The sequence below is a fragment of the Diorhabda carinulata genome, chromosome 1, assembly GCF_026250575.1.
Source record: "Diorhabda carinulata isolate Delta chromosome 1, icDioCari1.1, whole genome shotgun sequence".
In the NCBI taxonomy this organism is placed as follows: domain Eukaryota; kingdom Metazoa; phylum Arthropoda; class Insecta; order Coleoptera; family Chrysomelidae; genus Diorhabda; species Diorhabda carinulata.
The window spans coordinates 28,816,712-28,832,496 of record NC_079460.1 but is presented as its reverse complement, the minus strand read 5'-3'; the positions used below and the strand labels follow the sequence as shown (position 1 = coordinate 28,832,496).

The window sequence follows — 15,785 nt, the reverse complement described above, 5'->3', positions numbered from 1 at the left end:
AATAAAGCCAAGGTAAGAAATACAGTGACAATGACTTAAGAAAGGCATTGTTGGGGGTAAAGTATGTCTGCATGACCACATTTACGTAGCTCAGGAGTTTAACGTTCCATTCTCCACTGTTTACCTACATAAATTATAATGTCTCAAGTTTGTAAGTAAATCATTAAAATGTTCAAAGATGAAAGTGGTAGTATTCAGTTTAGATAGAGACAATAATGCAGTAAAAACTATTCTTTTACAACTGCTCCACTTTCAAATCTTCTACAAATATAAATCTTGCAATGTTACTCTTATCAATCAATATCAAAATGGTATTTTTTACAAAATTTTAATATATATGACACTTGCATTTACCTCACCTCAACTTACCTGTTTTCACGGTTTCAACTTTGCCGTGAATTCGTGGCATAGCACGGTTCAAGAGCTTAATATGGAATAACTATCGGCATGAGCGCGTTTTTTACACTTTGAAACCTGTTACTGTATTACTATAATTAAGAACGGGGAAGTTTTTCTAGTCTCATGATTTTTTTCTGTGTGTTAATAAAACCTTGTTAGAAACAGAGGATGTGTATTATAATTTCTATTCCTTAGAACCAGGCGGTACGGATCAGTGACCCAATCTGTATATCTGTAATGAGTCCTATCAATCTTTTTTTCTACTTAGCTACAGTATTTTCGTCGCGACAGGTTTGTCCCAATTATGAATGTTTTAGCTTCTCTGTAGCCATATGAGTGGACCCGGACCCAATACCTCTGTTTTTTCCTATTCGCACCTCTTAAGTTAATATTTAGGCGGCTCGTAGAATAGAGCAATACGCAACTGGTAATATTATTATCATCAATACGTATATCAGATTCATTTATATGGGAAATCGTACGCTATCGCTTGCACAATTTTATATCTAGCAATGGAAAATTTGTATTAAATTATTGTATTGCTCATATTCCTTTTTTTTTATTGTCTTAGTTTTTCAACATGTGTGTTCGATTAATCGAAAATAAAGCTTTAAAAGAACGATTGTGGTTTGATTCCTACAAAAACAAGATAAAGAGCGAGTATACCACTAGGAACATACAGATGACATTATGGTTTGATTCCCAATAAAAACAAACCAAATAATGAACCTACAGAAGATATTTGGAAGTAAGATTCTGATATCGATTTATGTTGAAGTAATTATTGAGAATATAAATTTTTTAATCGTTAAATTAATTATTATATTATTTGATTATTTTAACGATTGTACGAAAAATAGTGTGTATGTCATAGCCGCGAAACTTTTTAACGACCTCAAGATTATCTTGACTCCGCCGCAAGCGGTCTCGGCGATAACTGTTCTTTCGATACGTTAAAAAGGTATTTCACGGCTTAAGCATACAAAAAACTATTTCAGTTTTTTACTTTGTAATAAAGTCACTTAAAATCTCTCTTTTAAATTCAATTAAACTGTACCAAAACCATTATGCATTTTTGAGAATGAAAATAGGCAAGAAACATTGTATTTTATAAAACCAAATTCTCACAGGATGGTGTCTACAACCTCCACCTTACACAACAACCTCTTTTGTATATTATTAATTAAAAGTGATAATTTATCACTAGCTCTTAATGGGCTTGTTTCAAAATAAACTTTTTAGTCTTAGATTTAGGCTTGCAATTAAAAGCAAAACAAAAAATTATCATCTTGAAAAATGTTTATTATAAATTTTTAGGAATGTTAACAAACGTCTTATTCATAGTTAAAAAACAACTGGTCAATATGATCTCCAGTTAGTGACGATCTTAGGTCAGTTACTATTTGGCCTCCTTTGCTAAATACTCGCTCAGATGGAACACTGGAAGCTTGAATACAGAGAAACTTTTTTGCACATTGGGAAAGAAAAGGAAATACATTTGCGTTAGGTTAGGATCTTATCAGTGGATCTTCTTCAACATCAATAACTGGTATATTCATATATTGTTCGATTTCATTTTTAATTTTTACATTTAAACTCACAATCTACTGCAATCTCGCTCTTTGGCCGCTTCAACGAGCGTATTCTGTCCACTGGAATGGGTACTTTTTAAAAACTTCATCATATACTATTTTTTATTACATTGACAGTGTAAGACATTTGTAAATTGTGTATATTTAGTACCTTATTATATAATTATACAAGTCTAAGTAATTTAAAAGCATGTTGAACTATAAAATACAAATCACAAGAAAATTTTTTCACACAATTAGTATTTTCTCATGTTGGAATTGAATCTTGGTTCAGGATAATTGTTCAAGCCGGGTGGAGGTGGACAAGCCGGTCCTAAGTTAGAGTTACCAGAAAAAGGTCTTCCAGGTTGTTGCCACCTTAATAGAAAAAAAAAAAGTAAAATATATTTTTAACAGCAGATGTTCAATTTTTTTAGCCATTCATGTTTATATACTTGAATAGTCTGGATCCTGTGTGAGAAATATGTTCCAACCAATAAGAAACAACATCCAAAACATGGTTCATTAATAATAAAATTGGGAAAGCTCTGAGTTTTTAAGTACAAGGCGAATGAGAAACCGACTTTTTTGTATTCAGACACAGTAATTTCATTTAACGTCTAATTTGATCTACTTTTCTTCATTTTTTTGTAATTAAAAATACTACTATAGTAAACAAAAAAGTCAATATTTCATTTTTGCGTTTATGATACTGATAAAATAATAAACCAAATTCAAACTTTATAGCCCGTCTACTTATCCACTACCAAACAATACATTTGTAATTTGTCATTTGTTTAGGATGTACTATTAATTATACAATAAATTGAGTATGAATACTTTCCAGGAAATGGACAATAGCATAGTGTATCAAATATACAAGAAGTGTAGCCGCCTGCTTTTTATAGCTTATAAAGAAAAGAATTCAGGTTTTTTATTCAATGTAAAAAATTTTGACTTTTCTGTAGTGGTTATTAAAATTTAGGTATACAAATAAAGAAAAATACAAACAAAAAATGCATGAAAAGATTGGGGCTATATTAAATCATCCAATAAGTATTTTTATAATCTTATAGATGATACTGAGCATCATTCACTACCACCGCACACCAACACACAATTACGCTGCCTGATTTATGCTCCAATAACCTATAATCTATATACGTTATCAAAACGAACGTCAAACAATATAATTATTAGGATTGGTGTAGTGATCAGTATGAATGTAACCAAAGTTGTTAGGAATTTCCATTAAGTCAGAATTCTTTCTAATTTACCTAAAATGTGATTTTGTTTTAAACTTAATGATCTGTTTTGCTAAAAATGACTTTGCCTAATTTCAAATCAAATATGTAGATATTTTTGTATGTATCAATAATGTTAAAACGAATGTTTCTACATAAAAGTGAAAGTAATGTCTGTAAATGGTAATTTAAGACTTGGAAAGTATGTTATTTCAACACCAAATTACCGTAACATAACTTATGCACTTGATAATTTTATTACTGGGTTCCCAGTTCTAATACTTTTCAGACACATTTTATAAGAATATTGCTATTTGATATTCAATTAATTAATTGGGTTTCACTTTTACTGCAATAAAACACATGATTTAAATGAACTTACATCAACATCTAGGCCCATTTTCCTTGGCACATGAAATTCCACACTACATTAAATTCGGATTTTTCCATTTGAGACTGGTTACAGGAGGAAACGGACGATTAATGAAATTACTGCGCCTGTGTCATGAGTGTCAATCAAAATACATATATATATATATATATATATATATATATATATATATATATATATATATATATATATATATATATATATTATATATATATATATATATCAAGTATATATTGATTTTATTTCATTCCAAAAATAAATTAAATACTTTATCCGAATTCTCCAGGAATCTTCTACATATAAACGTTTGTGAATTAGAAAAACCTGGATTAAAGATGAATATGACACATTTTTCTAAATTTTCAAGTGCGAAAGCAATTATTTTAGTATTTACAGCAATAGTTAAATTGTACAATGATTTTAAACATTCTATGTCAAGATGGCTTATCAAATAGAAATACATATACCCAGTATTTTTGCCATCTTCAATTTCTTGAGAACTTAAAACATACAGTTACAACAGCAACATTAAAATAAAAAATGCATTATAATTGATGATCTAAAACTTCGTTATAACATGCTAACTAAAAAACGCATTATGCTGTATTTATCAATATATTTAAGTTATTTTCATCATGTTGATTTTTAAGGGGTCAAATTATTAGCCAAAATATGGCAAGTTTTTCCAAAAAAGCAATCGCTCAACATTTAAAAAGGAAGTGTATTTGATGGAGAAATTGGAAATGTAAGGTGAGTTCTGGCAATCTCGGAGACAACTGATCATGAGGATCGATGGTTGACGTTACAAGCTCTCAGGGAACTCAATAGTACAAGTTTAGTGGAAAATATTTGGTTGGCCTAAATTGGATAAACTAACAATGTGCTGCAATATTATAGCCAAAGGTTAATTCTCCTTTTAACAAATAACCACCATGACTACAAACAAAAATAGTGCAATGAAAGAAAGAATTGGAATATATTAAGGAGTGTTGATTTTGTTTATGGACCAGAATTTGGATTCACCCGTGGACGAGACAAGTTTTAAAATATTATATTTTGGAGAATAATGACTGTTACTATATGGTAGTGATTACATTGAAATAGTACTCAAAAAATTCTAGATTAATCTTCTTCGTCCACTTGATCGATAGATCTGCAGCCTGCAGATCATATTGTGTATATGACCAGTAGAAAGTACGTTCACAACCAGATAACTGCCGTACAAACATTACGGAATTAAATACCTCAGGATGCAATTGTTCATTCCCAGTTGAGTAGCTTAATTCATTAATCTGAATTAAGAAGCAATTTATTATTACTTTTGCTTTGGTTGATTGTTGTTTGTACAAACAATATGTTTGTTAATGTCGCATTTGGTACATCTACAAAATTGTGATTTATAAGATGAAACAATTTTTTTTCTCACCATTTTTGAAATGAAATAAAATGCAAGAAAGTGAATCAGAAGGATTGGGTAAAATATCTTTATCTAATAGGAAAAAAATCCTTCATTAAAAATATAGAAATGCAAATACATACTTAAAACTAAATATTTATTATTATATGTATTCTTTACCAATAAACAATGATATATTTATAGATTCTTAAAACTTCCATCATGCTGGGTAAATTTATCTTCACTTTTAACAAAAAACAAATGTATGAGAGAATAAAATTTCTTTTATCAACAAATTTGAAAGCATTACTTTGCAAATCTAGTATATGTACTACTCCATGAATACAGTATATGTTCTACTGATAGGCTTGCTAGTAGGTAGTTTTCCTTGTTCCTAACTTCCTATATGCATGTCACAATTAACATTTTTAAACGATTTTTGATCATATTGTTCAAAAATGGAGTTATAGTTTATTCAAATATTTAATTCCTGTCTGATTCTGCAAAAATTATTAATACAGACAACAATATAAAACCTTGAAGATATTTTATTACACAAGTAAGCTAAATACATGTACTCAATGAAATGTAACATACTAGCATATGCAAAATATTATTTGTATCAACAAACAAACATATCATTGAATAACAATTTTTTGGAATTTTCATAGAAACAATCTCAGTCATATATATAATTATATATTAAGAGTATGAATGACAAAAAAAAGATGAAACTCAAATAACAAGACTTCAAATGGTTTGAGAACTTCATAAATCCCCAAGTTCAAATTTATTTATTTGTGAATCACATTCATAACATAAAAATAAAGAAGGAAAAATTTGCTCGCTTTGGCCGCCGGTACCATTGTTTACAAAGTAGTATTCATTCACAAGAATGTTCCGGATACTTTATTTATATTCCATTGAAAATAGCCCATCTTTTTGGTAATTGTGATGTGTGAAAATCTTGGTTTTCACTAATAGATCTAAAATCTATTTATAAAGAAAAAGTCTTCAGTTCATAAATATGTTCTGTATTTAATTTCAAATTAATTATCTTCATATACATATTTCCTATGTGGTAAAAACTTTCCGACGGTAAACTGATCAAATGTAATTCGACTTACCGGTCTTGACCGGGATTGGGTCTCCATGGTTCTTTTTCAAAAAATTTTGGTGAATTAGTAGTTCCAAATGGTTTTGGAATTTGATTTTGCCATGGACCGGCAGCTCCGCCACTTCTATTGTCGAAACTTCTGGGGCCAGCGTCTAAAATAAAAGCAACATCTTACAAATGAACGTGTATTTTAGGAGTTAATATTTTACCTCTTGAGGGCATTTGTATATCCAGTTTACCGTCTCCCATAGGCCTTCTTTCTTGTCTGAAATGTGGACTTCGGTCCCGACCTCCTCTTTCACGGTCATCGTACCGGACATCTTTAGGTCTAGATGGCAGTTCTCTTCCTCTTATATCCGACCTAGCATCTCTACCATCATAAGGTCTGCCACCTTGACTTGGCCCACTGTTTGGTCTACCGATTGGAGCGGCACGGCTCATGTCATAATCTCTTCCTCGTTTTTCGGGATAAGATAAATCACGTTTTGTGTCATATGGTGGGCGACCTTTAGGGGAGTTGACAAATTTCTTTGGACTGGAGTCTCTCTGTTTTATACTTTTTAAAAACCAATATTGTTTAAATATTGATACATCGTAGAATAAGTTATTACAGTGTGATTTCAAAAGTGTGACAATATTGGTAAAGTTCACTAAATGGCAACTTTTTAATACAAGTGAACTTTCCCAAACAAAAAAGCATTGCTTCGATCACAATCAATCCATAAGTCCCTACAGTTGCTCTGCCAAAGGACTCTTCGACGGGTTTAACAACTGTTCCTTAATAGAAGCAGAAAACGACCTGAAGAGGTGGACATGAAAGTTTTTTTATGGAAAACAAAAAAAATGGGTCAAATGATATTGGCCAACTAGCATTAGTTGTAAGCACGAAGGAATTTCATTTATAAATATATTTAATTATAAAATAAGGAACCTAAAATATTGAAAAATGGTTTTTGCACTTTTAACTTAAGTGCTGCTGTTGAAATCTTATTTCAATAATAGGTGGGAAAAAATCAACAATCTGAAATATTTCCAGTTAATCGTTAATCAAAATCCACAAAAAATCAATTAGATTGCAAGAAATAAAAGGGCTTGGGAAGTGAATTTCCATATGAAGTGGTACAGGGGTAGTACAATAATAACACGTATAATATTGGTTAACATTCTTGAATTTCAAAGTATGTTCTTAGTTTTCAAGGACCTATTTCCACATGTTGATTAAAATGTTGCTAAATTCATACATCTTATGAAAATGTCCTTAAGTCCCACACTAACTCAAAACTTTCTGAAAATAATCTTGGGACAAAATCACAAAATCTATGTACTTACAATTTCAATCTGCCAATTAACTACATAATAAAATCAGTATTATATAATTCAACAAAATAATACAGTTTACTTTGTTAAACCATAATATCTCAACAGGAATACTATATAAGGAATAGGAAAATCCTCCAACTAAAGAGTACAATAAAATTATTAGAATATTTTTAGTATCACAAATACTGGGTATAGATATGACCACATATTACACCATCTTGTTAGAAATAATCAAGTGTTTTGATCATTTTGTACACTTTTAATAATCCAAATGTCAAAAAATACACAAACCTTGGTGGAGGAGGGGCTTCATTGTAATGTCTGTCTGAAGCAGATCTTTTTCTGTCATCAAAGTCATCCCTGCGGTATGGAGCTGGTCTCTTGACAGCTCTTCTTTCTTCATCTAATCTGATTAAAGTTCTTTCAAGCTCAAGTTTTTCAATAGCAAGTTTTTCTCTTTCTAATCGTTGTCTTTCACGTTCCATTCTCACCAATTCTACCTTTTCACGTTCAATCTTTTCTCGTTCCATTCTTAGTTTTTCCTTCTCCCTTTCCAATCTACGAGCTTCCATGTGTTGACGTCTTTCAATTTCTCTTTGACGTGAAGCTTCTTCTTGACGGCGCCGGAGTTCTTCTCGTAACTGTCTTTCCTTCTCACGGAGTCTTTGTCTTTCACGTTCTTCCTACAAATATTTTCGATATGATTTATAAAACTCCATACTATTATAGTGATATATTATTTCCTGCTTAAAAATAAAAAGCATTTCCAAATTCATAGAAAGCGTATTTTATTATTCAATTCAATAGATCCTTTAACATTATTCATTATCATCAACATTTAAATCTGAATTTCCCACTTTTGTCAAGAAAAAGACAAAAAAACTGCTGTTTAGTTGCAAGTTCATAAAAAAATTTAATCAACTTACACGAATTTTGTCAAAAGTTAGTACATCACGTTCATGGCGACCTTTAGAACCAGAATGGGCTGGACGCCTATCTTTTTCTTTAGATGACTTTCTTCTATCTTTAGATCTCTGGAAAGTAAATTTGTTCTAGTAGCGTAACCCAACAAAATGAAAAAGAAAAAAATCTAGAATAATGTCAACGTTCATAAGAATTGAGGGAAAACTAACCATTCTATCACTATCTGGTCTTGTAGAAGATGTATTTCTACTTCTACCCTTTTCTTTTCCCTCTGGTTTACCTTCCCCAGTACCTTCTTTGTTTTCGTTATCTTTTTTCTTTTCTTCTTTTTTCTCTTTACCATCTGCTTTGGATTTGGACCTGGATCTTTTTCGGGATCTTGATTCTCTCGTTTGCTCTGCCTTCATTTGCTTCATTTGTTCCGCTCGAACCAGATCAAACTGAAAATATGAAAAAATAAATAAATAAATAAATAAATAAATATATATATATATATATATATATATATATATATATATATATTATTCGATATACCTTTTCAATTTTGATTATCTGTCCTTTCAGTTCAGTATTATTGAGCTTGGCTATAACATTCTCGACATCTTCTACAGAGCTCATAGTCACATAACCAAAACAACAGGAGCCAGGAAACCTTGCATTCACGACGACTTTTGCCCCAGTCACTTTTCCACAGGCTGATAAAGCAGCTTTTAATTCACTAGCTCTAGTATTTTGAGCTACGTTACTTATCCAAACAACATTTGGATTAGATTTAATACCTACTTTCTTCTGCAATTTTTCAGACGTTTTGCTAGAAATGTAAAATTAAAATATTATTAACTGAACCAAAAGAATATTAGAGATAATTAGAGACAATATCGTACCCTGTTCTCCCAAAAAATACAGTTTTAATGTGCCAACTGATAAATTGATGGAATAACTTCTTTGTTCGCTCTCTTCATATTTTTACTAAAAGTATTTCCCTTTCTTCTTTTAATTTGTAGCATTGACATTGCAGGATGTTCTATATATTGGTATATTGGTTATGTAACATATTGACTAAGAATATTTTTACTAAGCTTTCAGTTAAATTTATTCAGCATAGTTGTACACTTTGTACTCAAAACCTCAAAATTTTGGTAAAATGTGAATTAAATATCCATTATTTGTTTCTTGTCACCAATACAGTCATTTCTAACATTCAATTGCCACAAAATGTTCAGCGAATCTCAAGTTTCTTCTTTTAATGTTCGTATTTGATAACCCATAAACACATTATACCATATTTTAAGAGAGAAAACTTCAAATCCACTGACGCAAAATTCTGTATAAGAAACTGGTATTGTTGTTTAAAAGTGATACGAAACAAAATTATGCAATAGAGACTTATGTGAAAGTGGATGGAAAAAATGATAAATAATTATGGAAACACAAGAAAATAGCATTTATTCATGAAAAAATGGTTTGCTTCATATTCAAATTTTTATAGTTTACTTGAAGTCGAGTTGATTATGATATTGTTTTGAAAAAAATCACTTATCCTTTCAAAATCAAAGATATTTCAAATTATAGCTTTAAAACGGAGGAGTAAATTATAATATCCCGTCAAGTATTACCAAAAAAATCATATCAGTATGAAATGTATGGAGAGAATTAGGAAGCTCAAAATGATTTACATCTCTTATTGGGTTTTTCATTTTCTAATTATATAAATATCGCTCAATTTTATAATTGTAGTATATTAAAATTATTGACAATAAACAATTTCTCGATTCAAAGCAAAAATAGCATGGAACTAACTGATCATGGAATAAATCCTTTTTGGTTGAAGACAACAATCTAATTATGGTTTATCAACTTAGCTCTAAGCTTATGCGCCCTGTCGGTTTAACAGTTTAGCATATTTAACTTCTAAACAGTCTATTCAATTCCAAAATAATTATAATTATATGCAGATACAAATTCAAAATTTCACATTCTATGTATGTTGATGTTTTAACTCTTGAATTTGATACTTTATCTTTCAAAAAAAAGTTAATAGTGATTAAATACTTAAAATCTTAATGCAAATAGATAAAAGGATAACTCTAACCAATAATTCATATTATTAACTCAACCAAGAAATAATTGCTATTTTTTCCATTTTGAAACATTGAAAGTAAAAAAGTTTTATTTTTAGATATGCATATAATATCCAATAAAACCATAAATGTTCAAAAAAGGCTTAATTTTTACAATCCATACAAAACAATCTGTGAGAATTAGAAATTTAAGAATTTTCAATAGACATTTAAAAATGATCTAAACAGATAATGTCTATATAAAACATAAAAGCCAGTAAAATGTTTTTTTTTTCTGAACTGATAACTAAGAAATATTAATATCCTCTTAAGCTGTTATTTCTTAATGGTCAAGAAAGCAAGAGGTAGAAACTTGACAAAACAAATAATTTCCAACACTAAATCCAAACTGTTGGCTGCCACCAATAAAGATGTAATTGTATGTATGAAATTTAAGATTTTATTCACAAATTTATTTTAGTAAGTATAAAATGAATAAGTAAATAACAATTGTCTGTATCTGTCTTGGATTAAAAATAAATTAACAGCATCAGGTAGTTTTACAAATGTTTAACTCAACTTGTGCAGAAAGTGAAGTATTTTGTTCCAATACAATAAAAATATTTTAGATACTTCTTTCAAGTCAGTAGCTCTTTTCTATAAATATATCAACAAAACAAAAATTCAGCTCATGTTCAAAATTGTAGATGTAACTCAAAAGATATTATGAATTTGGCGTTCAATAATCATGAAGTTTCAGTGTACAATACTCTAATCATATTTGCATCCATCCAAATAATAAAAATGACTCTAACTATGATCAACTTAAAAATCAGTAAATGTAATATTTATAAAACAACCTTCCATGAGATTTCCATGAAGAACTTCTTATGTTTTACCTTTGTTGCCTTACCAAGAGACTTGAATTATGCTCTATATCATTTTTGGTTATATATTAAAGACTCATCATTATGCTGCCTTTTATAATGTATCTTGGAAATAATATTTATTTCTTACTGATTTAGTTTACAATTCCAAAATAATCACAGAAAACAGATTCATACATTTTACTTCATTCTTATATCTTCCATAACTTATCTTCATCATTTCTTCCTAAAGCGAAGCAGATTCAACTGCATCACAGCATCAATTTTCTTTCTCCATGTCCTAAATTTTCTGTTACGGAAACTGGAGGAGGAGCGACGTCTGGACTTGGAAATCATGTCTATGTTTTGTTACTTTAGAAAACTGATTAAATCATTACGAATTTATCTATTCGTAAGTTAGTAGGCAGCATTTGATGAGATCTTTTGAAGTGTTGAAAAACCAACCTATTTTCTGCCGATCCGCTTTTTTCTCCATCTTTTGTTTCTCCATTGGCTACAGCATTTTTCTCTCCCTGTTCAGTTGGCTGCGAACTATCGTCATCATTCTTCTTATCTACAGGAAGAAATGAAATTCGATGTCATATTTAATAATAAACTTTCAATTATTCATCCAATCCGATATCTAGCAGTAGTACAACTTGACAATTGGATTCATTTGTACATGAAAAATAATAATTAAATGATTAAGAAATCCTCGAGATCACTGCACTTTTTTATTTAAACACGATTTTTTATGCATTTGCACATTTCTTTATAACACAAAGTATAAAAAACTAATTGCATATACAAATATATCTCTTCAAGGACGTTTCTGGAAACCATGTATAATGTCCATAAAAAAAGTGTTGTATTTGTATCATCCACTATTCCTTTCTTCTTTTCTGTAGAAAATAAAGCTTCTTGTTCTTCATTCTTCAAGGTTTCTTTTACATAGTTTCTTCACATTAATGTTGCTTCCATTATCTTCTAGATCCGTTGTATATGTATATATGCAATTAGTTTTTGACAAATTCCCACAATACTACAAAGGGATATAATGAAAAAAAAAACTTACCTTCATCTTTTCCTATAGTTTCCTTAGACCTGTCAGATGTCTCACTCTGTAAAAAACATTTCATATTAATTGAATCATTTGAGTAATTTGTTTTAAAACCTAAATGTATAAAAACCTTATCCACAGATGGAGGATGTAAACATTAAATTCTAAATGTTTTTATTGAATAGGATTCTTACATTAGCATCACAAGCGTCAAAAAATTATTGAAAATGTTGATGAAATACAAAAATAGAAAATTTGAATATTGTGGAGCGTAGGACTTCAAAGTAAAATTTCTAAGTGACTTAATTCCAGCTATTGCAATTTTCAATACAACAGTACGGAAAATTATAATAAACTCAACTGTTTCACTGGATTATCAATCCATTCATTGAATATCCTAGTTATTAAAAACGAAATAGATCAATAACAAAATAAAAGGAAGGTTGGGTCAAGGTGGATTTATTGAATTAAAATTATTATAAAATTATTAAAAAATTATTTGTGACAGAACAGCTAGACCTAATTTAAATAGAAAAAAATAGTTGTTTCCACCAGAATAATTTGGAAATGAGGTAGATTCTAAAAACTGAACAAAAAATTACCAAAATGAACTTGAGAACAACTTAAAAATAATGAGAAGATGAAAAACAATTTTTACCAAATCTTATTGTAATTAGGACTCAAATAATCCACTTCTTTCAACTAATTAATATTCAAATCTATTATCATATATCTCACCTATTCAACTGTAATTCTATCTCAAAGTTAATTGATTTTTAGCACATTCATAAAAATTTGTAATTCTATAGTAGCCATGTGAATAAACATTAAACATTGTTTTAATTTATCCCAAAAAAAATTTGGAGATAAATATTGTGATCTGGTAGGCCACTTGATCACACTACTTAAGCTAAATCCATGAATAATAGATAAACTTGCTCTCTCAAATATTCAGATGCCTGTTGTTTACTGCATTTAATAAAATCAATCCATCATAATTCTCACTTAAATTTTCGATTCATCCACTGTTAATACCACAAAACATACTTCAGATAGCTGAAGGGGAAAAAAAATTGACAAATAAAATCTCCTCTATACATTAAAACCCGTTGTTTTCTGTATTGGGAAGTAATTTTCACATCAATCATAGTTATTGAAATTGTGAAATAAAACAATTTCATTAATGACAAAATACAAAAATCTCAATTACCTCTACTTCATTTATAGCTTCTTCATCATCTAAAGTAAGACGAATTGGTGACTCAGGTCGTTCATGTTCCAGATCTTTCTTATTTCCAGCATCACCATCATTGCTCTTCACTGCTTCGGATTTTCTCCCTACCTCATCACATTTATCTGATTTTTCATCATTTCCAGTTGACACACCTAGTTTTAATTAGAATATAGTATTTATTTCTAAATAATGATTAAATTTTGTGACAGAGTCCATTATTATAAATATTATAGATGATATCAAAAAATAGTAAATGGCTTTAAGCTCCATATTTCAAAATCATTTGCAAATATTCTTCTATAATATTTCTTAAAATGAATATTGCTTTGAATTGATTATAAATTGTACATAAGAAGCACAAAAAAAGTAAATATTTTAATTAATTTTTTAACCTTTTTCCAATATAAATGAAGATATCTATTTTCAACTTCTATTGGACTTGAGTAATAATATCAAAATTAATTATAATTTCATTTCATTTATTTATTTTGTTTTTACTCCTTACTTCACTATTCACAATTATTTTGAAGCAATATGCATTTTAAAAAATATAACTATCATGTTGTAGTATTATGAGAAACTTGATATGCATATTTTTAGATAATTTAAAAATGCATTTTACATATTTTAGAAGTAAAAATAAGGTTTTTACTTTATGTACATTTTTTCAAAATCTGAATAGGAAAACAGATACACTCTGTGCAGGGGTGAATTTAGAACTTATTTTTTCAAATATCTACCAAACACATGACTGCCATTACAGTGATTATAAGACATGAGGTTAATTTCATGTTGCATAGAATGTAACCTCAATAACCTTATTTTACCTTAAAAAAATACCCTGCATTCATATGGGAAGGCGTGGGCAGTGACAGGAAATCAATTATTGTGATGTTTATAATTACCCAAAACATAAACTCAAACAAAATCGTTTGGCAGATATTTGAAAAATAAGGTTTTCAATTCGCCCATTCAAAGAGTCTACCTTATTATTCATTAAATGAAGAAGTACTCTAATTTCTATAATCATGCATGAAATACTAGCATAATTTACTTTTCACATGATTAAAACAAAAATATAGTAATGTCATTACCCTTAGAAACATAAAATGTAACAATAATAGAAGAAAAACCTCAATGTAATTTTGAAACATTTCATAGTTATGTGAAATGCAATTGAAGAAAATATCAAGCATCTGGCAGTGTTGTGCAGTTCTATTTTTTATGACAAAGTTTTGAAAGACAAAATTATCTTATTGCCATAGTTAATAGTGATTCACAGGAACAGCTATATTCCTCCAGAAAATTAACATATTTATAAAAAAAATTTCAATGTGTATAATCAAATATTTTTTTTTAATGAACACTAAATATTCCTGTAAAGACTGTTCATCTTGACTACATATTAAAATTGGACAAGGACATGTAGATTTCAACAAACCTATATAAATTTTTTTGTAAACATTTCATTTAAATTGCCAACAATAAAAACTATAAATGTGTCATTGAGTCAGTCTTTCTACCTATTTACTAATATATAATACTTACGAGTTGAATCTTTTTTCTTCTCAGAATCATCAAATACATATGTTTCGGGATCAAAACCTTCATCAGAGATTGCCTAAAAATAAGAATTATTTTAGTTATTTAAAAAAATTGATCAAATGATTACAATAATGTGCAATAATTTCTTTAATTAGAGATGGATATGAATGGTTGAGGAGTTGATCTTCCTAAATTTTCTTAAGCTGATAATAGGGACCACGCCCTCGAGTGATGTAGTGGCTATTTCAATTATTCTTACTAAACTCAACCTAATCTACTAATGAATTTAAGAAGTATTTTGTATTTGACTCAAGAGTCAGACAGCATAACTGTGCATTATATCAACTTGTTTGTGATATTTCCATGTTCAAACACTCATAACTTTTATATTGTTTTTTTAGAGAAAGGTTTTGTGTTTGGAGTCCTTTCATCATAAACTTTTCTATTTGTTACACAACCAAGCAGGTTTGTCAACATCAAAATGCTGCTCTTCTACCACCATTGATTCATATAATAATAATTGGCGGCTAGCATGTCACTTTCAACTTATAGACCTATGATCGTTGAGAAAATTTTTAAATAAGAAAAACAAATCTATACATAACACACATGTTTGACGCTTAACCCGTTGGTGATAAGAATAAATTAATTTAATTAA

At 29.2% G+C, this 15,785-nt stretch overlaps 1 protein-coding gene across 3 annotated transcripts in view; it reads right to left on the bottom strand.

Moving 5' to 3' along the window:
- Positions 1 to 2,079: 2,079 nt before the first annotated feature.
- LOC130896270 (SAFB-like transcription modulator) overlaps positions 2,080 to 15,785 on the bottom strand; it is a 14,141-nt gene continuing 435 nt past the window's right edge. For 2 of the 3 annotated variants that reach the window (XM_057804252.1, XM_057804261.1), the window contains 11 exons: positions 15,131 to 15,203; positions 13,559 to 13,734; positions 12,364 to 12,409; positions 11,754 to 11,862; positions 8,897 to 9,173; positions 8,572 to 8,802; positions 8,365 to 8,472; positions 7,730 to 8,121; positions 6,328 to 6,674; positions 6,129 to 6,270; positions 2,080 to 2,348 (listed from right to left, as the gene is read on the bottom strand). In XM_057804252.1, the coding sequence (XP_057660235.1) occupies positions 2,228 to 2,348; positions 6,129 to 6,270; positions 6,328 to 6,674; positions 7,730 to 8,121; positions 8,365 to 8,472; positions 8,572 to 8,802; positions 8,897 to 9,173; positions 11,754 to 11,862; positions 12,364 to 12,409; positions 13,559 to 13,734; positions 15,131 to 15,203 (2,022 nt within the window). In that variant the 3' untranslated portion in view covers positions 2,080 to 2,227. Of the gene's footprint in view, positions 2,349 to 3,596; positions 3,713 to 6,128; positions 6,271 to 6,327; positions 6,675 to 7,729; positions 8,122 to 8,364; positions 8,473 to 8,571; positions 8,803 to 8,896; positions 9,174 to 11,753; positions 11,863 to 12,363; positions 12,410 to 13,558; positions 13,735 to 15,130; positions 15,204 to 15,785 lie in introns of all 3 variants that reach the window. The other variant, XM_057804269.1, reaches the window with a different exon arrangement.